Genomic DNA, 25,800 nt, shown 5'->3' on the forward strand with positions numbered 1-25,800 from the left:
ACACATTCTCCATTTCTACAAAATTATTCATCAAATCCAAATAAATTTTTTTTTTTTTTCATTTAAAATCTCTGCCAGTTTCGCATCATCTGTGTAACGTCACCATTGTGTAGTCATAGAGGATGCATAGGTTGTCCACATCCTACCATGGGTGATAAAATTCATCTGACATGTTCACTACGCTGTGCAAATTCAGGACGAAAAGGCACTAAATTTAGAAAGCACTGAGAGGTGACAATTTCTGCCCCATGTGGACTGAGATCTGTATGGTGTCTCTTTGTATCCAGTTTTGTGCTCCTTCCCAACATAGTAAAGTTAAACCACTCCTGATGACAGCTGTTGGTTCACGACTCTTCCATCCCCCCAAATGTAGTGTGTTTGCGGCATGACTCCAGGAATGTGTGATGTCGGCCATTATGCCATATTGTAAACAGCTTAAGGAAAACAACAGGAGCTCCATTCGCTTTCCTTAACCACAGTAAACCATGGAGAGGATAACCCTCTGTCATCTCTAATTTTACGTCCTTCCTCTTCTGCTCAACAGGGTGCAAACACATGCTGTATCAATCCGGATCCAGCGCCAACCCACTAGCTTTTCATCCATGGTCAATGCTCTGACGTAGGACTGCTTTTGTTTGCATTCTGATATCCACTGTCTTTTATCCACCCCACGACAACCATTGGTGGTACCTCCTTCAGGGTTACACTTGGTCTCAAAAAAGTATTGCTTTAGTGGTCCTGTTAGTGTCTGAATTTCAGATAGGATAGTGACTGTCTTGCCATGCATATCAATGGCTGTCTTCTTGTCCGTCACCCATACATGCCTGGAATCACACACAGAAAGTTCTCCTCTTCGAGAAAGATTGATTGCATCTGACCCTTGTGCCCGTTTCACCCGAGAAGTCCTGTTAGCCGGTTCTGAATGTGAAACCAGCTCTTCCGCCAAAAACAAGAAAGGAGGTCCCGATGGCTCCTGACTAGTGAGGGCAACTCTTGGGGAATAAAGGTTCCACTCTTTGCCAGCCATGTCTGGATATGTGCTCGCTAAGTCCGGGAACAAGCCATCATGTAGTCCCTCAGTAAAATTAAAGAAGTTCTGTGGTTGGTCTGTGGAGTTGGAGGAATTCCGATGGCCATAATCCCGATCTGTGGTCTGGTTTTGGAAGGGGGCAGCTTTAATGGCACAAAGGTATGAGGTCACCATGACATAAAGGCGGAGGAGCATTACTTAATCCACCTCAAACAACTGCAAAGAGAAGAGAGAACACAGTTACGTAGTGATCCTAATATACACATAGACTATACAGAATAAGATGAATTACACTATGACCCCATCCCACTTTTCATACATTACTAGTTCTATAATGAGACATCACAAGTCATCCAAGACACATATATAGTTAAGGGAAGAAATGACAAAAATTGTAGAAATTCAATGTTAATTTTGGTTTATAGGGATCTGGAAATGTTGAGATGGGCTTGTTTCAAGATTAGAGATGAGCGAATTTTCAGCACGCTTAAATTCATTCAAATCCAAGTGAGTGGCATTTAATAACTGATGGCTGTAGAAGTTGGATGCAGCCCTACCAAGTCCTGGAAAACATGGATACAGCTTATGGCATCCAACTTTTGCAGCCACTTTTAATAAGATGCCACATGCTTGGGTTTGGACGAAGCTGGGTGTGCTCGAGGTTTATTCATCTCTACTCAAGATTAATACAGAGCGAAGGCCAGTCCTATAGAAATTGAATTGAGTGATAGACCACCAATCACAAAAATGACATAGAAGGCTTGTTATTGTGATCAAGAGGTCCTGGCAGTGGAATCTCCAGTGATCAGATGCAGGTCAACTATCCTGTGTATAGGTGATAAGTACAGTATGATCTTGAACAACCCCTTTAAGCGCCACATCACAAGAACCAACTTAATGACACTTCATACAGGTCAGAAAAAAATAGTAAGACGCATAAAAAGTTTTGCACAGATCCTAAAAATAAGCAATCACATTCTGGAGCTTATTTCATTGGGAGCTTAACTGGCCCTGAAAGTAGACTACCTAGGACTGTACTTAAAGGGGTATACTACAATGGAAGGTCATGGCATCAATTGTATGCCATCAATTCCTCATCCGTGCAAATCTGACTTCTACCCATATTATGGCATATTCTCAATAGGAATACTTCTTTGAAGGTTTGTTCCCATCCATATGGCCTACTATGTGACAGTAAGAGGGACACCTACATTGGTTAACTAGGCACATCAATTCAATGTGAATAGCTGCCATGTAATGCTACATTTGCCCTCCAGACACAACTTTCCCTAGGGATTACAGTTGGGGTTAGAGAAGCCAGGATTGCAATGATCAGCTGATCATTGTGGCTACTACTTTAACGTGGTCACAGAATAATTATTTTTTTTTTTTGGGGGGGGGGGCAAACAGACAAGAACATTTATGGAGACAACATGGTTGGTTAATGTCCACAGAGAAGCATCATTATTAAAAAATTAAAAAATAGAACTTTTATTGAGGATTTTAATAAATTATCTTTACAGATATCCAGATTGGCACCAGCCTACCTAAGCCCAGTGGGCCCTGGCATTAGCCTTGGTTTGCAGATAGCTCCCGCCCGCTCTGTCTTATCAACTTCTCTAACTGCAGACTGTGTTTTACACCTAACTGTGCTACTCCTACATAGAGACCATAAAGAACAGGTGAATTCCTGTATAACCACTTTAATCAGAGTAATGCCACAAATGTTTTCTGAAATTCCTTAAAGGTTTTCCAGCAAAAACATCCCAAGAATGCAGCCAAGAAGTTACAGCAGAAAGTCAATGACTATAAACAAATTACTTGATGACTAGGATCCACACTTCACCGTACATACTGTATATCTCCTTAACAATAGATGGAAATCATTTATTGATATGCTGCTCGGAGGGTAAATAGTCAGCTGTTTGGGGATCACATTTTACTTACATACATTGGTACAATGATCCCTCAGGTTACAAAATGATTTCCTTTCCGGAATGACCATTGTTTATTGAAGCTATTGTTACTTAACCGCAAGTCTATGCAAAATCAGTAGTTGGTTCCAAAGCCCCAAATGGTTACCCAAAAAAATAAAGATGAAATAAAAGAAAAATGATGAAGTTGTCTAATACAGATAAATATTATGTAGACGTTAAAGGGGTTATCCATCGAAAATCTTTTTTTTTCTCTCACATCAACTGGTTTCAGAAAGTTATATTGATTTGTAATTTACTTCTATTTAAAAATCTCAAGTCTTCCCATACTTATCTGCTGCTGCATGTCTTGCAGGAAAGGTTATTTTCCTGAGACAGTGCTCTCTGCTGCCACCTCTGTCCGTGTCAGGAACTGTCCAGAGCAATAGCAAATCCCCATAGAAAACATCTACTGCTCTGGACAGTTCCTGACATGGACAGAGGTGGCAGCAGAGAGCACTGTGTCAGAAAACCACTTCATGCAGGACATACAGCAGCTGATAAGTATGGGAAGACTTGAGATTTTAAAATAGAAGTAAAATACAAATCTATATAACTTTCTGGAACCAGTTGATAAGAAAGAAAAAGATTTTTGCTGGATAACCCCTTTAACATCATGTCGGAAGAAAGTTTCCCCATGTAAGCAGAGAACGTTCTGTCAAAAAACAATGCACGTCTATGGGAGTAGGGGTGTAAAAAAAAATTGCAAGAACAAGGGTCCAAAAATTGGCTAGAGGATATAAATGTTGGTCAACTTTTTAGATCATTGATTGGTATGTGCTATGGGCAAATTATCTCCTTGTGTAACAGGACCTTTATCCTCTACAGAAATTGAATCTGAGAGGTTAAAGGGATTATCCTGGCGGATACTTATCTTTGTTCCCAACCACTTCAACCTCTCTGCATTTTTTTAGTGTCATTTATTGGGATCATCACACAAGCAAAACCAAACCCACATACGATGACCACATGACCAAACTCATATACGATGATGCAGCATGATGTTACCACAATATAGGGGAGAATATCTCTGCCTATATGCATGGTAACTCATGTCGTCTGTATGGCAACTCATAATGGACAGAAGTCTTGTAATAGGTGCTCAATGTGTTTTAACCACGTGCCGGGTAGCCGGGCTCTCCAGAGAGAAGGCAGAGGGAACACATATTACCATCCCTGTCTTCCTGATTGCTATTTGCATAGCACTTTGTGGGCGCTGTGTATACAGCACAACAGGAGGCAATGCTTCCTGACCAAGCGAGCACTATGCCAGGTATCTGTAGGGGCTCCAGCTACACAGGAATTGTCAGAAAGGTTGGCATGTCAGCCCTGGTTACAGGGGAAATAAGCAAAAAAATTTTCTATAATAAGATATTGTCCCTCAAAGGTGTTTCATGGTGCTTAATATATATAAAAAAAGTGTATATAAATGAATAAACGCAATTGATAAAGGCCATATGGTATAGCCGAGATGTTGCACTGATGAAAGATGGATATAACGCTATAAAGGAGTCTTCTACATCGTGGGGCTGCTTCTACACTTTGGATTTTGAGAGGAGGGTTTGACGGACTTGACCTACCTATGCAACGTGTACCAGACCTCCCAAGATTGTAACATTCTAATATTTGTTAAGGCGGTCTCTCCTTAGGGGATTTTTCTTGCTAGATCCCCACTCTTGTGATGCTAACAGGACTCAAGGAAAGTTTGTGGTTTAGAATGCAAATCTGTTTTCCCTTAGTCCTTTCAGCAGCACAAGACTCCCTTTATTTTTACCAATAAAGTTTGTATTCAATAAATTACACAAAAGGGTGGAATTTAGTCTTTCTGTAGTGTGGCTTATTGATGATAAGTTCCAGCTGTCCTATCAGTTAGCAGGGTTTAGAAATCCCCACTGTTGTGCTGCTGAAAGGACTAAGGGAAAGCAAAGTTACATTCTAAATGTGCTCTTAATATTAATATGCATAGATATGTTTTTTTCAATTTCTTCTTTTGTACATTTTCCCCCAATATCACAAAAATAAAATTTTATAAACGCCTTAGATACGGGTCCCATCAGGGAGAGGTAACAAGCTTTGTCTGGAAGTGGTTAACATTCTGCAATCCCATCCAATTTTTACAACAAGACTCATCCACCCCAATTCCATGTAGTTTTGATACTATGAGGTACACTGGATTTACTGTTTTTATACTGTATCGCAAATATGGAAAACATAACTTTTATAGAATATAGTGAAGTGCAGTGGAGAGAATTTAAGAGTCTCAGTTACTGTAAGTGTATAAGGACCTTGAGAGTCAGCCCCCCCTCCCAGCCTAAAATTGCTGATAGTAGGGATCCATAGATTATATTAAAGGTGAACTATCAGCAGGTTAGACAAATGTAACCTGCTGATAGCTCCCTATTGCGCACGGGCGCCGAAAAGGACAGTATGTCTCTTACCTTTTTCCGCTGTGCCATTCCTGCGCTGTTAGCAGTGTAATTTTCAGTCCAGAGCACCGGTAGGAGCACTGCCCCACCCCCATCATGCGAGATGGCCTGCTCCTTCTAATGATAATCAATTGAGCGGACAGGCCAGCTTGGCCAATGAGGGTGGGGCAGTGCTCCTAACGGTGCTCCGGACTGAGGATTACACTGCTAACAGCACAGGAACAGTGCTGAGGAGGAAGGTAAGACACATACCTTCCTCCTTGGCGCCCCATGTGCAGTAGGGGGCTATCAGGAGGTTAGATTCATCTAACCTGCTGATAGTTCCCCTTTTAAAGGCACAGGTAATGGAAGTAAGTCACACATTAGTCTCTTCTCAATATTATTGATTAAAATACACACACAAAAAAAAGCAACAACAGGAGATTATAGGACTTTTCACACTAATATATCACTGTAATTTTCCCGGCTACGCACTGTTCTTATGTCATCACACTTGTCCACCTGTGTAAAAATAATATTTTCTCGGAAGCAGGAAATTGTAAATCTTTAATAGCCCCAATTTTCTTTTAGTTTGGATGTGAAAACTGAAATTTAGCAACTTCCATTGTCAACACTTAAAGGAGCTGAACTTCAGAGAAAAGGGAGAAACCCTCCTCAGATTTCTTCGTCTTGACATAGTTGGTTAATTTACAGATCAATTAAGTCAAATCCATACTTGACTGGAATTGCTGGGTCTTGACCTGCTATGCGGCTATATAGTATATTATCGTAAGCTAGCTAATCCTTAGACACAGATGGGGAAAGACTACAGAGCGGGAAGGGAGGATTTCTGAAAAGCTCCCATCATGGCCATATGCCAAGTAGTAATAGGAATACTTTGCTCCCACTTATACCAAAATAGTAAAAAAGGTCCAGACTCCTAGTTATTAGAGATGAGCGATTACGATTTGATCGAGTAGGTATTCGATCGAATATTGCGGTATTCGTAAGATTCTAATTCAATCGAGTAGTGTGTCGAAAACGCGGGAAACATTCGAAAGCCCTGCCATTGAACTTGGCGCTTTTTTTAATCCAATGACCATGCAGGAAGCCCGTGAGGGACCCTGGGAGTACGCACGCAGCGGAAAAAACGGCGTCTACACTCATTGGATAGCTGAACCACATGACCTCAAATCTTAAATACTTGGCTCCCGCCTCTCGACCGCGGATGCGCTTTCAACCTAGCCAGGGAAAGATCTTGCATAGGGAGAGAGAGGTTTTAGTAGCGTTTTAGTTAGGCAGGCTTACTACTGAACCCAAAAGTCCTTTTCAGGGCTAAGATCCAGCGAAAAAAGTCATCTCTGAATCCAAAGCACTTCTCAGTGCTAAAAAATAGATGATATAACAGCATCAGCAGGTGTATTCATTCCAGTACCCTGTGTGTGTACAAGTGACTTATAATGTCCCTAGTTTAGCCCACTAAGGGCACGTTATACATATTGTTCCAGTAGCCCACTAAGGGCACTTGATATATACTGTTTCAGTAGCCCAGTAAAAGGCACGTGATACATATTGTTCCAGTAGCCCAGAAAAAGGCACGTCATACATACTGTTCCAGTAACGTTCGTACAGCATTACGCGTGATACGCGCGAATAACATGACGCTCTGCGGACGCGCATTGGAATCATGTATGTAACACTGCGCAAGAAATACAAACAAAATGTGTGAACATTGCCATAAATGTTCGTAAAGCGTTCGCAAATATTTTTCCTTCGCAACTGCAGAGAGTGGCATTATACTGCGATTTTGGGGTGTTGGGTGCACCCAGGCATGCTCCCCCTAATGTCCCAGTCATTCTGGAGGTGTTTGCATCGTTTAGGGAGGTTTTATGGGGGACTTGGTGACCTCCAAGTGGTCGAATTATGATTTCCAAGTGCCGCAAATTTTTTCCCCATAGACTATAATGGGATCGAATACTCGTTCAAATAGTCGAATATCGGTGCCTATTCCATTCAAATTCTCGAAAGTCGAATATTTCACTACTCCCTCATCTCTACTAGTTATGAAGTACATATTGTCAGCCCCGTATTTCTTCTGCGAGCTTCTCCTTGCTAAATCCATAGATCGGCAGGGGTCTTAGCACTGAGACCCTGACTGATTAAAACTTTTGACATGTCTGACATTCAATTTTTTAAAAAAATATCGTTTACGCTTCGAGACCACCGTTGTATATATTGGTGAGAATGTACTATGGGGCCTTAAGTTGCATCTTTTATTACATTTGATCTTTGACACTATGTCAGCCATGATCTGCAGTAGATTTCTGGCATAACTAATGTGGGTTTTGGTAAATCTACCTGTCATGCTTCCTTCGTAATCCCCATCAACTTTTTGAGGAAAAATCTGAAACTTCTTTATTCTTACAACTGAGTACAAAACTTGTGTGGGATAACTGACTGCTGGGACCCCCATCAACCCCAAGAGCACATTCCTATTACGTGGTGGATTTATCAGCCAAATGGTTGATGTAATAGATCGACCAATCAGCTGATAAGTGGACAAGCACATCCCCTATTACACATCTGAACAACAATGACTTTTTTTTAACCCTTAAGGCTATGTTCACATATGACATTTGGTTCGTGTTAATTTTTCTTTTTTGCTGGCAAAATAGCACCAAAATCATGACAAAAAAATGCATAATTAACACAAAAAACGACATGTGTGAACATAGCCTTAAGGGTAAAAAAAAAAAATCATTGATCAGATGCACTAGTCCCTGGGTAATAAGGGACGCGCAGGCAATGAATGGTAAAAACGACAGTGGAGCCATGTAATAGGCTCCTAATTTATATCAGAACTCATGTCAGCCCATCCACAGGCCAAACGTTTCTGCGTTCTCTGTGAGAAGAGGTAAGGCGCAACCATGCTGCTCTGGCGATGACTTATCTCCCTGAGAACAGAGGGATTAGGCAGTAAAATTCTGCTGGAAACTCGAGACCCTCATAAACTTTATACTGATGACAGAATAAAAATATATAACGCACAACTATAAACCCCTATAAAATAACACATTTGTAATAAGTTTCTAATAATATGAAAAGAGTGTACAGAGTACTCTTCATGTTACCAATAACTTTCTGAGAAATTCATTACCACTCTCAAAGGAAATGAAGGAAGGAAACACAATACATTTGACAAAGATAAATATATTAGTTATTGTCAGGTTTGTCTCTTGCCAAAGACAGATATGCAACTTAACTATGACCACAACCTACCATGAGCCACACGCCAACTTATGTCTAATTATGTTGTCTTTAGCTATAATCATCACATATGGCGGCATAGATAATGGTTGGGTGGCCAGTTCATGCAGTTTCCCTCGCCCTTTTATGTAGGAGATAAGAAAATTGTCATTTACTCCTGGGCACCAATGCAGGTCCCTGGTCCCTCAACTACTCAAGTACTGTTCTCTTTATATGGGACTTTTAGGGTGCTTCTGTAACCACTTGTACCTTCTATAGGTCCACCCCTTTAGACTATAAGAGTCATCTTCCTTGACCATGACCTCATGGTCAAGGGCCTTCAACAAGCTTTGTTTAAATAAAGAGCTTTGAACATTACACGGCCCCTTCTGCAGCCATAACATTTACCTGCTGAAGCACGATCCATGGGGCACCGCAGAAAGGCAATGAAATATTTATAGTACAAGAAAAAGAAGCATGTGGAGATGTAGGAACGTTTCAGACGTGCTTTTGATCTGGACATCTCTTGAGTCTCGGAGACTTGGTGAAAACAGTACGTATGTTTCAAATTATCTTCCCTCCTGTGATATGAAGAAACCGATACACACTTGCACATAGACACAGACTCGGAAGAGATCACATTGCTTTCATCCACACCAGCTTGGTCCCTGGCCAAGAACCTGAGCACGCTCCTCCGGCACAGATCAAATAGACTTCTGTAATTCCACCCCAGGCTCAGGTTAATCCTCACATGGGGACTGAAGAACAGATCGGAACCCGCCCGTCTCTATTCTAACGCTGATATTACTGATAAGAACCATGCCACCCAGCTGCCGGCTTGTTGGCGTGCTGACATGGAGTTGCTGCCCCCCGGGGACAGGTTCTTCTTGTAGCTGGGCCTCCAGCTGTTTTTACTGGCATGGTTAACTTAGTGTAAGTGAGCTGTCGTACCCATCGTAGATCAATCCGTCTAACTATGGCACTTTGTCATTCATACGGCTCTTCGTGTGAATGTTAACTATTTGCTTACTCCTAACATTTGTACCTACAGCAAGCTGGATCCTGTCACGTGTAGGTATATCGGGTGCCCATGTTTTGCTGCAAGAGGCTTCTTACTGGCTGAGGGGGCTCACAGGAGGGCTTCTTAGAAGTTTGAAGAAACAGGTTCCCTTATCAGTAGCAGAAATAAAGAGTTTCAAGCCCTTTAAATGGAGACTATACTATCAGGCCGTGTTCCTTATTGTGGTCACTGGCCATGCGATGTTGCTGGGATTGATCAGCAACATTTAATGGCTATTGGTGACAGCTTGGGGGGTGGTCTTGGTGGAATTCGGTAACCACAAAGTGGAAACGCAGCCTTAGAGTATGGCCCATGCCATAAAATCATAGTTACAAATAGTGGCGAATAGTCACATGATGTTGTGGGCACAATCCTGTGGCTGTTTACCACTCCATGTGGCTAAGGATTGTAAGTTGTATAGAGCCGCTGCTACCTGGGAGTGTAACCTCGGTGCCTTTCCTTTAATCCTTGAAAACCCCTTTAAATATCTGCATATCCATCTGATCAGGGAAATATTTGCATCATGTAAATTGAGCCTCGGGCTATGTTTAGACTGTATTCTCCTTCAGTAAATAAGACGAGAGGGATACACAGCAGGAATACAAGGTGTACCCTCTGATTTCTGCTTTGTATTTCACCGTATTAGATGTAGATTCACCCCATTTAACAGGGCTAATTCACATCCTGGCAATTACAGGGACCAATGCATGGTGTAAATGAGTGCGAATCTCAAAGATCCCAAAAAGATCCCAAAAAGCTCTTGAAGGAGGGTCAACCATCATAAGGGGATGACTGATACAATATAATATAAACCATCATAAGGCACAGCACTGTGGTGGTGGTGATGGTGGTAACAATGTAAGATATGCCATAACTGGGATGCATCTTTCACACAGTCAATGCACCAGGCTTGGGGCCCAATTCCACGGGACAATTATCGTTTGCACAATCATTAACGATAAACGATCCAAATGACCGCTATTGCGAACGACCTGAAATTGTTCACCCTTTTACACGGAACGATGATTGTTACTTATGATCGTTCTTGCAGTCGCCTTGTCGTTGCTATTGTGTTCGTCGCTACTGCGAACGACTGAACAATGTTTTATTCCATGCGAACGATTTGCGAACGAGCATCGATAAAAATAGGTCCAGATCTTATTAAACGATCAACGATTTCTCATTCATCGTTTAATCGTTTACTGCTATTCAACCAAACGATTATCTCTTCGTTCTGAACGATTTAACGATTATCTGAACGATAATTGTCCCGTGGAATAGGGCCCTTAGAAATTTCTGGTAGTGGAAGTTCCAGGCTGCGGGAGGCCATGCCCTTCCTGCTAAGCCCATCCAATTTTTATAAAAGTGGCGCATCAATGGAGCTGTGTCACAGAGGGGAGGGGAGGTCGTCACACTGGGGGCCAGCAGGCCGCTCCGGGGCGGGCCGGTGCTCGGGAATAGACCGGTGCTGTGTGCAGAAACTGGGCACTGGTTCAAAAGACGACCACGGCACTGGCAACTGTTAATGTAAAAAACCCGAAGCGAAGTACCTAGTGCTACATTCGCTTTAAAAGGGGGGGAAAAGTGGCAAACTTTCATGTCAAGCGCTCCTTTGCAACATTTGTAATTCCAAAAACTGCCATACTACATTAATAAATTCCCCCTTGACTGCTTATAGCATCATCGTACAGAACAGGGACTCCATTGTGCACTACACGCTTCCAGATGCATTGTAGTAATTATTTATATTGTGAGAGATCTTAGGATGTGGACATCTTCATCACTGACCAAGGTGGGCACAGGCTCATCCATCCATGCATGTATATAGCTTTAAAGCTAATTGACAGCACTGTGTGTAATAAACAACACACGAGGATACGTGAGGATACAGCATTATCTGCACCATAGCAACCCATATTTAGACCTGCTGTAGGCTCAATACTTCTGGGAATATATCTAAACAAGGCCTCTATTCTGAAGAGATGCCATTTTGAGACCCCATCACTTGGCAATGACAGATTATAGCCGCAGCAAGTTTTTATGTGTAGCAGTGATGATCCAGAGGGACTCGATAAAGACAAAAACACATCAAATGACTGCCTTGATCTCTTATAAACAGCCTAAGCCTTGTAAAGCCAAAGTTGGCAGCAAACAGGTTAACTCGTGATGGTTCTGGGATTCTGCTCCGACTGCAGGAAGCCGGGATCTTGATATAATTACATTCTGTTATGGCTGCAGAGCTGGCTTGCATCGCTCTTGTTTTTTGTGTATTTAATGTAAGACATCATTAACGTGAACCATGTGTGGGCCAAAAATCCAACAGGTTTATATTGTTTAAACAGTTTACCCGTGTCAGTGCTGGAAACAACGGATCACCAAAGAAAGGAAGGGAAGCATTAAAAGTCACTTGGCTAAAGCCAACTGGATTTGCTGGAGGCCATAGGGGAGGATCATGGAGGGCTTCTAAATGAGAGGAGTGGTCATGCTTACCTAATGGTCGGATGCCCACTATGCATTTTTATAATTTATCCTACTGACAGGTCATGGAACATCGTTCACACTTTGTAAGACAGCGGTCGTTCTGTGACACAGCCGCGTCATGGAACTTTCTGTGAAGTTCACTGCAGTATCAGCCAGATGAACATCACTTCTTTGGAATTGGAATGCAGGCACAGTCAATCTTGTGTGGCTGCTATTCAATGAATAGCGGCCGCACAAAACTGACATGTCAGTTTTTTGTGCAGCTGCATTGGAATCCCAGCCGGTGTGTATACACTCTGGCCGGGATTCCATAGTAATTAAAGCGATTGGTCACTGTCATTAAATAATGGCCAAAATATACGCTGTGTGAACATGGACTTAGGTGCAAAATCTGGGCACTGTTAGGTAAATTGGCATCATATAGTTATATATAGCTATTTGGCACAGTTATGTGAGCTTGGTATTGCAGGGTTATTAGGGTAGAGATTACATATTTTAGATCATTATCTAGTTCTTGTAGTGCTTACGTTTCTTATTGTGCTCACATCAGAATTTTGGTGATTATTGCATGGTTTTTTAGGCATGGGATTGGCCACTACATGACACAATGATATTTGCTGTATGTAGCATTATTATTTAGGCATTTTGGATTTTTTTTTTTTTTAGCCTGAGATATTTCCCCTTACACAAATCTCTTATATGATGTCAGTTGTATATCATGCTCAGAGCCTAACAAGTTTCAAACAATTATCACCCGTATTTGGCCGATTACCAGCCATTCCATCTAATATTTGTTTGGTGTAATAGCGCATGTTAAAAGATGACGATCAGCCAACATGGAAGATGTCAGCTGATCATAATCTTTCAACATGCTGAAACGGCCCAATCATGACAGCAACAGTCATCGCTCCGTGGAGCAGAAGTGGTGGCAGCAGACCGCTGCTGACTTCAATGTGCCACCTGGACAATCTAAGAATCACCTGGGCAGCCCCTCCGCTGCTCCCACGCCCCCCCTCCTCCCGTTCCTACCCGCTCGCTGTCTGTGTGCCCCCCCTCCCGTTTCTTCCTGCTCGCTGTCTGTGTGCCCCCCTCCCGTTCCTTCCTGCTCGCTGTCTGTGTGCCCCCCCTCCCGTTTCTTCCTGCTCGCTGTCTGTGTGCCCCCCTCCCGTTCCTTCCTGCTCGCTGTCTGTGTGCCCCCCTCCCGTTCCTTCCCGCTCGCTTTCTGTGTGCCTTCTTCCCCCCCCCCCGTTCCTTCCCGCTCACTGTCTGTGTGCCCCCCCCCCGTTCCTTCCCGCTCGCTGTCTGTGTGTGTAATAGCACAGGCAGTGAGTAGGAAATGAGGAGGAAGTGAGCGCTGATCTGAAAAGTCATCGATTGCTGTCTCTTCAATATCGTGCCCTGTAATACGACTTTTAGACCGTACAAGGGGTACAGGGTTCTTAGGGGCCTATTACACAGAGCAATATTCTGCCAAAACAGCCAAATGTGTCTTTTGGTCCTGAACAAAAATTATCGGCAACAGCTGATGACCTTGTAAAAAGATATTAAAGTTCCTACCATCTTGTCAACACACCCATGTGCTTCTGCCCACTCCCCAGTATCCTCCTGTCTTCTGCAATTACTGGCCACAGTGGCTGCAGGACCGGGCAGAAGACATGAAGGCACCAGGGGACATGGACAGGTATGTATAAACTTTATTATTTTACACATTTAAAGCAAGGCCTGCACGGACATCCCTAAAGATATACCGTAGATATACAGTGGTGCCTTGAATTATGAGCATAATTCGTTCTGGGGCCGTGCTTGTTATCCAAATCCACTCTTAAACCAAAGCAAATTTTCCCATAAGAAATAATTGAAATGCAGACAATTGGTTCCACACCCAAAAATAATGATTTATTATTCTGAATAACATGTAAAACAGATGAAACAAACATTCAGAAACAGCAGAATATGTGATATTATAAGTTACTGTACAGTAATGGAGAGGATGGGAAACACAAGGGCTGACAAAGACTGCAGGGAGCATGAAGGAATAAACAGGACAGATGTGAGTACGGTATAGCAGCAATCTCTGTCTGGGGAGAGAGGGGTTACAGCTATGAAGAGATTACCTCCACCGTCCTGTCCCCTGATACAAGCCCCAGCCTGAAGTGGATCTGCCATGATTTGGAAGGTGAGGGAGACGTCCTGAGTCAAAGTACAGTGCTGTAGACCCCGCTATGCAGACCATGCCCCTCCCCCACTCCCCCTCCCACCCAGTACAGGGAGCTCTTAAACCAAGTCACAATTTTGAAAGACTGTGAGCTCTTAAACCAAAATACTCTTAAACCAAGGTACCACTATATATATATATATATATATATATATATATATATATATATATATATATATAGCCCTTGCTGCGCGATAGTCGAGCCATGTAATAGGCTCAGTAAGCGAGCACCGATCTAGCAGATTTACATCACTGATGGAGCCAGGTAATACAGCCCTTACACATCGGTCCAAATTTATAAAGTTGCTATCTGAAGCACAAATCGGATGCCTTTTAGTCTCAGACATCATGGTAGGGTAACTGGCTGCATACAGACGCTCATTCATTCATCCATTTACCTGCTCTGTACATGAATCAGCTACTCAAGTAAGCCATGTCCTCAGCTTGAAGGGAACCAGTCACATCCTTGGTGGTGTGTAACCTCTTCCCCCACCTTATAGCTGTTGGACGATGCTTACCATTAAGTTACTAGCACTCAGGGTGCCAATCAAGCTTTAATGGCTGGGGGAAGAGTGGACGCGGTGTGCCTACATGCCACTGAGGCTCCGCCCCAATGGATAACTACCAGCGGATTTAAGAGTCATATTTTGAAAATGCCACCCGCCGCAGGCACAGTGTTGGAGAGTTGTGTATGACAGCTATAAGGTACTGGGGGGGGGGAAGGTGACATACCTTACATACCTCCAGGGACATGATTGGTTCTGTAAATTCTTTTTCTTTCTAAAAATATTTTCTAGGTACAAATAATTGTTACTATTTCATGGCAGCGTTCTTTCTGCTCATCTTATGTAATGTCAGTGCAGGACGCTGTCATCACTTCCCTATAGAGCGGTTTATTGCAGTTTGCAGACACCTGTTTCTGACTTCCTATCCCACATCAGTTCATAGAAGCCATAACTCTGTTGGCTCTCACATTGACAGTAACTAGTTCAGGTACTGCAGTGAAAGGGTTGTAGCACTCCAGCATCACCCCCCATTTGTTTCACTGATCGTTGATGGCCGGTCCCAAAGCTGGCCATACACATTATCACTCCATATATATGCATGCAGGACTCAATCGAGCATGCTTATGTTTTTTTTTTTTGTTTTTTTTTTTTAATAAAGACTACACTGAATTGTATGGTTCCTATAGAGTACCATACGACCATACTATTACTGCAAGTGTCTACATCAAAGAAGCATTACTAGAGACTATTTATGTACCACAGATTGCAGTGCACAAAAACTGCATCATGTGAATTCAAACTAATGCACAAACAAGACGAAACAATATATGATTTTGTAGCGTTGATAAGATTACTCTTAAAGTGACCACACACCACTTTTCACACAATTCACTTATCAAATTACCACATTTATGACTCATTGCTTCACGCCTGTAGTTGGCCAGATGGCACATAGCTGGTATTTCTGCAGTCTAAGCAGCTGAGAGGGCACAGAAGATCCTATAAAGTGCATCTGGATTCCATCACAAAAAACGCTAACATTTCACCAAAACATTTGGTCTTAGTGAAATTAAGCTATGTATACAGATAATGCAAGGAAAAGGAATGTAAATGATAATAACAATATCAACTAATCAGGTTGTTTCTTGTATTGTCATAGAAACATAGAAGATTGTCGGCAGAAAGAGCCCCCCTGGTCCATCTAGTCTGCCCTTTTAGTATTTTCTTTCTTATTATCTTAAGATAGATGTATGTTTATCCCAGGCGTGTTTAAATTCTGTTATTGTAGATTTACCAACCACCTCTGCTGGAAGTTTGTTCCAGGTATCTACTACTCTTTCAGTAAAATAATATTTTCTCACTTTGCTTCTGATCTTTCCCCCAACTAATCTCTCACTGTGTCCTCTTGTTCTTGAGCTCAGTTTTTTACTAAAAACACTCCCCTCTTGAACCTTATTTAACCCCTTAGCGACCCATGACGTACCTGATACATCATGGTGCCGCGGGGGGTGTTCAGAGCGGGGTCCCACCGGGACCCCACTCTGAACGGCACCGATCCTGGCTGCAATCTGCAGCCGGGCAGTGCCTCTATTAGCCGGTGCGGGTCCCGTTGCCGCGCCGGCTAATTAAGCACTTCAATGCAGCTGGCAAACCTGACAGCTGCATTGAAGTGCTTTATGCACAACATCCCTGGTGTCTAGTGGCACGGATCTCCCCCCCGCAATGCGATCGCGGGGGGGGAGATCCGTTCTTCTGGCCGCCCCGGGCCTCAGCGTTGGAATGACGCTGATCTCAGCTCGGCAATAGATTGCTGTGGCCTGCAGCAGGCCATAGCAATCTATGACCGATCTAATTGATCTTTGCTGTGTATATACACAGCATTAATTTCTATGAGAGATCAGTGCTATGTATATACAAGCCCCCCAGGGGGGCTTCTAGTTTATGTAAAAATAAAAGTGTTTTTATTAATAAAAAATCCCCTCCCCTAATAAGTCCAAATCACCCCCCTTTTCCCATTTTATAAATATAAATTATTAAATAAACAAATAAATAAACATATTTAGTATTGCCGCACACATAATTGCCCAAACTATTAATTAATCACATTCCTGATCTCGCACGGTAAACGCCGTCAGCGCAAAAAAAAACAAAGTGCAAAATTGCGCTTTTTTGGTCGCATCAAACCAAAAAAAATGTAATAAAAAGTGATCAAAAAGTCGTATATGCGCAATCAAGATAGAAAGAACGCATCATGGCGCAAAAAATGACACCTGACACAGACCCATAGACCAAAGGATAAAAGCGCTATAAGTCTGGGAATGGAGCGATTTTAAGGAACATATATTTGTTAACAATGGTTTGAATTTTTTACAGGCCATCAGATAATATAAAAGTTATACATGTTATATATCATTGTAATCGTAACGACTTGAGGAACATGCATAATAAGTCAGTTTTACCATAGGGCGAACGGCGTAAATGCAAAACTCCCCGAAATCAAAACAAATTTGTTTTATTTTTCAATTTGACAGCGCAAATGATTTTTTTCCGGTTTCGCAGCATATTTTATGGAAAAATAATGCCTGTCATTGCAAAGAACAATTTGTTTCTCAAAAAATAAGCGCTCAAATAAGTCTCTAGGTGAAAAAATGCAAGCGCTATGGCCTTTTAAACATAAAATGGAAAAAGCAAAAGCGCAAAAACGCAAAAACGAAAATTGGCTTTGACCTTAAGGGGTTAACATACTTAAAGGTTTCAATCATGTCCCCCCTTTCCCTTCTTTCCTACAGACTATACAGATACAAATCCTTAAGTCTTTCCTGATATGGTTTATGCCTCACACCCTCCACCATTTTTGTAGCCCGTCTTTGGACCCGTTCTATTTTATCAATGCCCTTTTTTAGGTGAGGTCTCCAGAACTGGACACAGTATTCCAGATGTGGCCTCACTAGAGCTCTATACAGCGGGATCACAATCTCTCTCTTCCTACTGGTTATACCTCTAGCTATACACCCCAGCAAACGATTTGCTTTCCCCACCGCCTGGTTGCACTGGAGACTCATTTTAAGGCTGTCTGATATCACTACCCCTAAATCCTTCTCTTCTGAAGTCTTTTCCAACACAGTACTGCCGATGTGATACTCGGATAGAGGATTCCTCCTCCCCAAGTGCATCTTTTTCTAAAGATCATAGAAAAATAAAAGCTGTAATCTGTTGGCGACATGTCAGGGGCCTTGTCGGATATATATGTGAGAGAACCCAAGTTTTGATCGGTCCGGGTCTAAGTGTTCAGACTCGTACCAATCGGGAGAACGAGCCAGGAGAAAATGTGCTGCAGTGCGTCCATTCCCTGCTCTGAGTTAGAAAAAAGAGTTGGCCTTGTAATGGAGCTCTATGGAGCCTGACTCTTTCTTAGACATAGCAGGCTGCAACTGTTGCAAAACTACAATTCCCATCATGCTAAAGCTTTGGCTGTCCAGGCATGACAGGAATTGTAGTTCTGCAACAGCTGGAGGGCCAAGGATTCTCTATCCCTGCTATAGAGGCAGATGTTCATGTTACTGTTACTCCCTTGCAAACCTCATTGGGTATGTTCCACTTTGCTATTTGCTAGCACAAACCTGTACAGAACTCCCCTGTCTATAGAAGGTAGGAAATCATGGAGATGAAAACATACCCTAGACCCCTCTGTACTGGGTGGCAAAATCCATCTCCATAATGCCGGGTTCATATTAATTTTTCCTATTAGGTCCTCCCTTCTATTCTATTCTAGAGAAGACACATATCGGTGGTATCTGACTACTCTGGCTTTGTATTTATGGAGACACATACTCTGCATAGAAGCTGTATACAAAAAAAACCTGTAAAATATTGTACTTTTTTTTATTTCTCTTTTATTTTAAAGGGATTATGCAGTTTTATAAAAAAAAAAATATATATATATATATATATTGCGACTTTCCTCCAGCACCACTTTTTGTATTGAAGTTAATGGAGCTTAAAGTGAATGTACCACCTCAATGATGTTAATGAGTTTTAAACTCCAACTTATTGGAGCCACTGTGCTAAATCAGTTGATGTGGTCCTTTTTTTAAATTGGTCCCATGATCTTTTCCAGTATTCAGAAATAAGAATGAGGTCCGTCATGCACTGAAGGCAGGCGTGACAACCCCCCCACCCCCGTACAAACATAACTGCTCTTCACGAACATCCACAGTCCTTCTCCATTGGTGCATAGTGCGGGGTATGAGCGGTGCTCAAGCACAGGCCACAGAGCCTGAAACTGATGGTGTGGCTTAATATGAAGAGAAAGCTCCGATCACCTGGGTGGGGGCGGAGAGGTATAACAACGGACCTAAGTAGCGATGTGTTTCTAAGGCTGGATAACCCCTTTAACTGGGTTATAGGATCACAGGATCATCAGTGGATATTTTCGAGGTGAAACACACTAGTGCACCATGGATAACACATAGCTAACATGCCAGTCTGCTGTATGAAAGGCATGTACTGGAGAAGGGGGGAAAACTTCCTTCCCTGAATGATCCTTAGCTCTGTTTACACACCTCTTATTCCCTTGTTATCAGGGGCAGCAAATCCCTCTAATAGTAAACTGAGCAAACAGAATTTTACTTTCATCTCCGCTGCATTAAAAGTTCCTTACAATCTTGGAACAAAATCTGTTGAAAGATCATAGCCAAGTGTGAGACAATGGGAGATTTCTTTATTCTTTTCACTCATTCAGCGGCAGATGCTGTGTAACTAATTCACATAGACAGGAGTCACCTTGCAGGTGCTTAGGTCACATGACCTCAGATATGTGCGGCTGCCTGCCCGGTAGCACCAGGAGGGTCACATGGACTTCATGTCGCACAAAGCACGATAAACCTCAAATCATTGAGCCAAAAGTGCACTTGGTCACATAGGGAATAGAAGAAGAATGCAAACATCTGCCTGGATCAGGCTTTAGGATGCAGATGTAGTGCTTTATATTTTATGGTATGTATAAGATGACCTGATAAAGGCACCCTCTGTGCGACTTTCTGTTGCACCACATGCAAATTAGGTTATGCGAGCCCTTACAGTTTCTATTGGTGGCTTTGGGGGCTTGTGTGAATGCTTATTCCAGGGGTCAGCTCAAAGCGAATCTGTAAGTTGTATTTGCTGCTAATAGAAAAAGATATGATTGACTAGCTGTTGGGATATTAAAATCAAACTACTGTCCCTGGAGCTGATGGCGGATGCCAAATTTTATTTTTCAGCCAACTGACAAAGAGGTGGAGCCAAGCTGCCCAAGTGCCACAGTGTGCCACACCTCCTAGCTTATCCTCACCTCTCAGTCCGTTCTTGATTGGATATATAGGGCACTGTACATCAGTCATTGAGATGCTGGAAGGCAAGGAAATGAGAGGAGGTGTGCCAGACTGTGGCATTTGAGGCTCCACCTCCCTGACACTTGGATGAGAAATAAGTAGGTGATTTTATAGGTTTGACAACCACCATCAGCTCCAGGACCGATTCCTTTTATACCCTTACAGCTATTCAATAATGTCTTCAGCTCTTAGCAACGAATAGAGCCGACAGATTCTCTTTAGGGTGAAAATAGGCCTTACGGGGTTAATAAATAAAGAGAGAGGGGTGACAGGTTTATGTGCTCAGCTCTTTTTAGACATTGCTGCCGAGGAGAAACACAAACTGTGGGTGGAACAGACAAAGCTAAGACGGGAAGTACACGGCTCCTGTCAAGGGAACGTGTATACTGCAGGTAAGAAAAACAAACCTGTGACAGATATGATTTAAAGACAATTAAGTGATTTCTACATCATGGAAGCCATATAACCAGAGGCGGAAAGCAACAGGAAGATTGAATGATGGATGACGGCAATACAGGAAAGATTACGATCAAGGGAATACATAGGGTTTTCAGGGATAGAACAATAAGCCACAAACATGCCAAACTGTGGGTCACATGACCCTCTGCCAACCTGGGGTCATATGTCCCTCTGCCAAACTGAGAGGTCACATGACCCTCTGCCAACCTGGGGTCACATGATCCTCTGCCAACCTGGGGGTCACATGACCCTCTGCCACTTTCCCCTAATTTCACTTGAAATTATGTGCGCTAATAATGAAAATAAATTCAACCCATACTGAATATAGGCTGAGGCCTGAAACCCTCCGAGCACTTCAGGTGTCACAGTGTAGAAAAACCTCCTGGATTACATCAGACATTTTGCACTACGTAGATCTGATATCTGAAGAATATACAGGACAGAAAAAACTGTTTATACAAGTCAATGTTTAAAAAAATGTGTCTTGAAGCCAACAGGTTGAGTATCCCAGATAAAGAACCATGGGGGACAATTATCAAGACTAGTGTACTTGTATGTCAATCCTAAAAAAAGCCCCGTCCCCTTTTCCCCAGACGGATTTACTAAGAGTACCTATGTACTCGACCTATGGCTCTGGATTTTCATTCTGTTGCAAGAATGTAGTCGAAACGTTCTTTAACTACTTCTATAATATATTACAAAATATATTATATTTTAATATAATATAATATATATAAAATATTAAAGACACTATGCTTACCTGCTCCCGTTCCTCCTACTTCTTTGGCTCCTGGCTCACTGACAGTCAGCTCAGCCAATCACTAGCTGCGGTGGGACAGTGATTGGCTGAGCGGGCTGTCAGTGAGTCTGAACCAGGAGGAGCAGAGAGGAGCGCTAGGAACGGGAGCAGGTAAGCATGGTGTCTTTATTATTTTTACCAGCCCGGCATAGAAGTAGATAAAGATATTTGCCACTACATTCTCACAGTGGACTGAAAATCTAGTCATAGGCCATAACAGTACTGTGAAAGTCACAGGGTGAAATCTGCTGCGATACGGTACATTTGAATCCACCCTCAGGCTATGTTCCCACACAGTATTTTTGCTCAATATTTTGGTCAGTATATTGCAACCAAACCCAGGAGTGGATTAAAAACACAGAAAGGCTATGTTCACACACTGTTGAAATTGAGTGGATGGCACTTTAATGGCAAATAATGGCCGTTATTTCAAAACACTGGCCATTGTTTTAAAATAAAGGCCATTATTTGCCATTAAATGACGGCCTCCCACTGTGAACATGGCATTTCTGTGTTTTTAATGCACTCCTGGGTTTGGTTGCAAAATACTGACCAAAAATACTATGAGGGGAGATTTATCAAACATGGTGTAAAGTGAAACTAGCTCAGTTGCCCCTAGCAACCAATCAGATTCCACTGTTCATTTTCTAAAGAGTCTGTGAGGAATGAAAGGTGGAATCTGATTGGTTGCTAGGGGCAACTGAGCTAGTTTCACTTTACACCATGTTTGATAAATCTCCCCCTATGTGTGTACATAGCCTTAGGCTGGTTTTAAAAGTGACAGCCTGACCTTACGCAAATTTCTGGTAAAAGTTACATTAAATCCGGTGAGATGCTACCGGCCACACCTCATCGGCTTTAAAACATTTTTTGCATATGCAGCATGAAATACTGAAAGGTCACATATTATTGTGCAAAAATGTGTGAATTTTGTACAAAAGAAAGAAGAAGTCCTCAGCCTGACTGCGAGTCTCCAAACTAAACGGAGACTTGTACGCGCCAATCTTAATAAGCCTGTACGATGAAGGCCTTTATATAAACGTCTCAACATCTTCCAAATATGTATATCCTAACTGAATTACATATAAGATAGGGGTGTCATGGCGTCTGGGAATAGGACGCTCTGATTATTTGTCTTAGGGTAACAGTCTTTGATCCTTAAGGCTATGTTTACATGTCGTAAGAGACCGACCGTTCCGTGACCCGGCCAGGTCACAGAACGGCTGGTCTCTGAAAAGATCGTTCCAGCCGGTACTGCCACAGAGTTCTGATGCGGGCGCATCCGTGCGCGCCGCATTATAACTCCCCACAGCACACTATGAAGCATGCGGCCGGAGCCGGTTGCTTCATAGTATGCACTGAATAGTGGCCGCAAAAAACTGAGATGTCCGTTTTCTACAGCGCCGCGAGAGATCCCAGACGGAGCGTATACTATGGGGGACATTTATTAAGTCCGGCGTTTTTTACGCCGGACTTATAAATGTCCCAGCATCTCCGGCGCTACGGGGATTTATGTAGAGGTGGTGCGCACCGCCGAAAACCTACGCCAGCTGATGGTGAATCGCGCGGACTCTGAGTCCGCGCCCTCCGTTCCGCCCCCTTCACACCCCCTCCCCGCCCCCGGCCTACCCGGCGGAAAGTGCAGATTTGCGAATATTTTATTTGCAAATCGGCCATTTGCAAATAAAATATTGCGCAAATCGTCAATTTCCGCCGAAAACCCCTGGAACGCCAGATGATACATGTCCCCCTATGAGTATACGCTCCGGCGGGGATCCCATAGAAGATAAGGCAGCGTGTCCTTTCGTACAAAGTACGGCCATTGTTGCTGATTGCAACAACGGCCGTACTTTTACGAAACAATACGCTGTGGGAACATAGCCTAATACTCCACATTTACATGGTCACTAAGAGGTCTATACCCTTATAGATGTCTTCAAGACTAGGGATCTGCGACTCATCTGTTACTCCAGCTGCAAACATTTTCTGCGGTTAACTGGATATTTTTCTATGTACAATCAAAGAGACGTTAGAGGTGAGGATGTGATTGAAAAGCAAACATTAGCCTTACGGGCTATGAAGTCGGAGTAGTAGGGACGACATTGCTACAGAGCCATGTGCTACTGACCCGCTGCCTGGCTTAAATGTTAATTCACATTGAGCTGCATTACACATTGGTTTGGACAAGTGGCCTATGATCCAAGAGCTGCTACACGATGACCTCACCGTGCAGAGACTGTAATCATATTTGTCATAGTTCTTAACTCTGTTCTGGAATATTAGTGCCAGCGGAAGGGCAGATGTTTGCCACGGATGCCCGATGACAGGAGAATGATTGATTAGCTATTTATGCTTCATATCTGCATAGCTGGATAGTAAAATACGAAAAAAAATGACTTTATTCTTCTTTTCCCTAACCTTTTGAAGCTGGTGCTGAGGATTTACTGTAAGTCATCAATGGCTTCACGCCAAGTACTGTTTTACTGCCGCCAGTCATCAACAACTTGTCCTTATGCAGCTGTTTGTTACCGCGAGCTGGAGTGTTGTTGGGCTACTCTGCCATTATACCATGCTGCACTGCAAAACATATAAATCTCCAAAAATTAGGAAATAATGTGCCCCCTATTGGCAAATTTCAAAATGTTAGCAGTCACGAAGAGTGCCTGCTTTATTTATCATTGGGGACACTCAGCTGCCGCAGAACCTCTTTGTTTTTGCAGATGAAGGTGGCGGTTTCTGGCCACCATTTATTCGTTGATATATAACACTCTTATAATTTTCATAAAGAAGGTATCTTTATTGTCATTGGGACCTCTGGTGTCATCACACAGAGTGACCTTAATGGGGTCCTATGGGGTCATCTTAAAGTCAATCTGTCACTAGGTTTATGCTGTTTTAAATGAGGGCAACATAAACAAGTAATGCTAAACAGATAGGTGTATTACTTGTATCATTCTGTTCAGTTCTCCTAATATGCAGGAGAATAGGATTCTTGCCAAACCCTTCCCCAGCCTCCAGCTACTGATTGACAGTTGACAGCCTAAAGACAGCATGAATAGATAACTGCCAATCAGCAGCTGGTGGGCGGAGTTTCCTGATTCTCACGAATATCCAGGACTACTGGGCACATAATGGAGAGGACTACTTATTGTCCATGTTATTCAGGAGGATATCTCCGAATCAGCTGCAGAGAAGTGATACATCATTCTGCTCAGCTTCTCTGTCACTAGTTTATGCTACCCTTAGATAGGGCTGCATAAACCTGTCTCTTTGAGGCCCTATTACACTGAAAGATTATTGTGTGAAAAATCATTATATCATTATATCGTTAGAACTTTAGCGATTTGTCTAATAGGACCCTTAGGTTTGGATATCAACGTATTATCAGTGGAGGTATGACCAGTAGGAACCCCATTGACTTGAACGGGCTTGTCTAATTATGGTGCTGCAAGTAAATAGTAAAACTAGTATTGTACATACATAGGTTGGGTTAACACATTGTATTTTGGCCAGTATTTTTCTCCATGATCAGTAGTGGGTCTAAAAAACTGAAAAAAAAGTGGCACTTTTTAGCGTGGCACACTCAGTTCTTCATATGAGGAAAGTAATATGTAAATAGCAAAGTTAATGCCTGCAAAAAAAATTCTGTTTTTCTTCAACTGACTAAGTTCTTAAACATATCATTGTATCAAAGATTGATGAGAGGCTGCAATGCTGAAAAGTGCATACATTATACTGATATACAGCCATGTGTGCATGCTAATATGGAACAACTGCAAATACAGCTTGCTGAACAATCATTTGTATGGATTTTCTACAGATTTATAATTTTTCCACTATTTAAAGGGGATTTCCGCCTAAAGTTATCTTCTGATATGTCTGCAGGGGAGAAGGGTAGACAGTGGGGTCAGTGAATCAGGGAGCCAAAACTTTCCTAAAACAAAGGTGCTGCTTTACATGTCTGATTTCATCCAAATACATGAATGAGGACCCATGACCACTGTCAAAACCTGCATCAGCATCATCCAAGGAGATTTGATGTTCTTTGGATTTGTAGGGAATTGATTATATATTAATTATATTAGTAGAATATAGCTGAAGTATAATTTTAAAGGGAGAGTCCTAAAGGTTTTAATCTTGAGTGGAACTTCGGACCCCCTCATGATTAAAAATACTAACCATAAAAAGCTCTAAAGACTCTCATGGTAGTTCTACATTTGGTCTGTTAAGTCCTATGGCTACGCCATTATATTCCTA

The 25,800-nt window shown here is 42.4% G+C and overlaps 1 protein-coding gene across 1 annotated transcript in view; it reads right to left on the reverse strand.

Moving 5' to 3' along the window:
* Window positions 1–368: 368 nt before the first annotated feature.
* LOC138769396 (neurotrophin-4-like) overlaps window positions 369–25,800 on the reverse strand; it is a 69,708-nt gene continuing 44,276 nt past the window's right edge. Inside the window, exon 2 of the mRNA XM_069947833.1 lies at window positions 369–1,246. Coding sequence (XP_069803934.1) covers window positions 518–1,225 — 708 coding nt within the window. The 5' untranslated portion in view covers window positions 1,226–1,246 and the 3' untranslated portion in view covers window positions 369–517. The remainder of the gene's footprint in view (window positions 1,247–25,800) is intronic.

The sequence above is a fragment of the Dendropsophus ebraccatus genome, chromosome 12, assembly GCF_027789765.1.
Source record: "Dendropsophus ebraccatus isolate aDenEbr1 chromosome 12, aDenEbr1.pat, whole genome shotgun sequence".
Taxonomy (NCBI): Eukaryota; Metazoa; Chordata; class Amphibia; order Anura; family Hylidae; genus Dendropsophus; species Dendropsophus ebraccatus.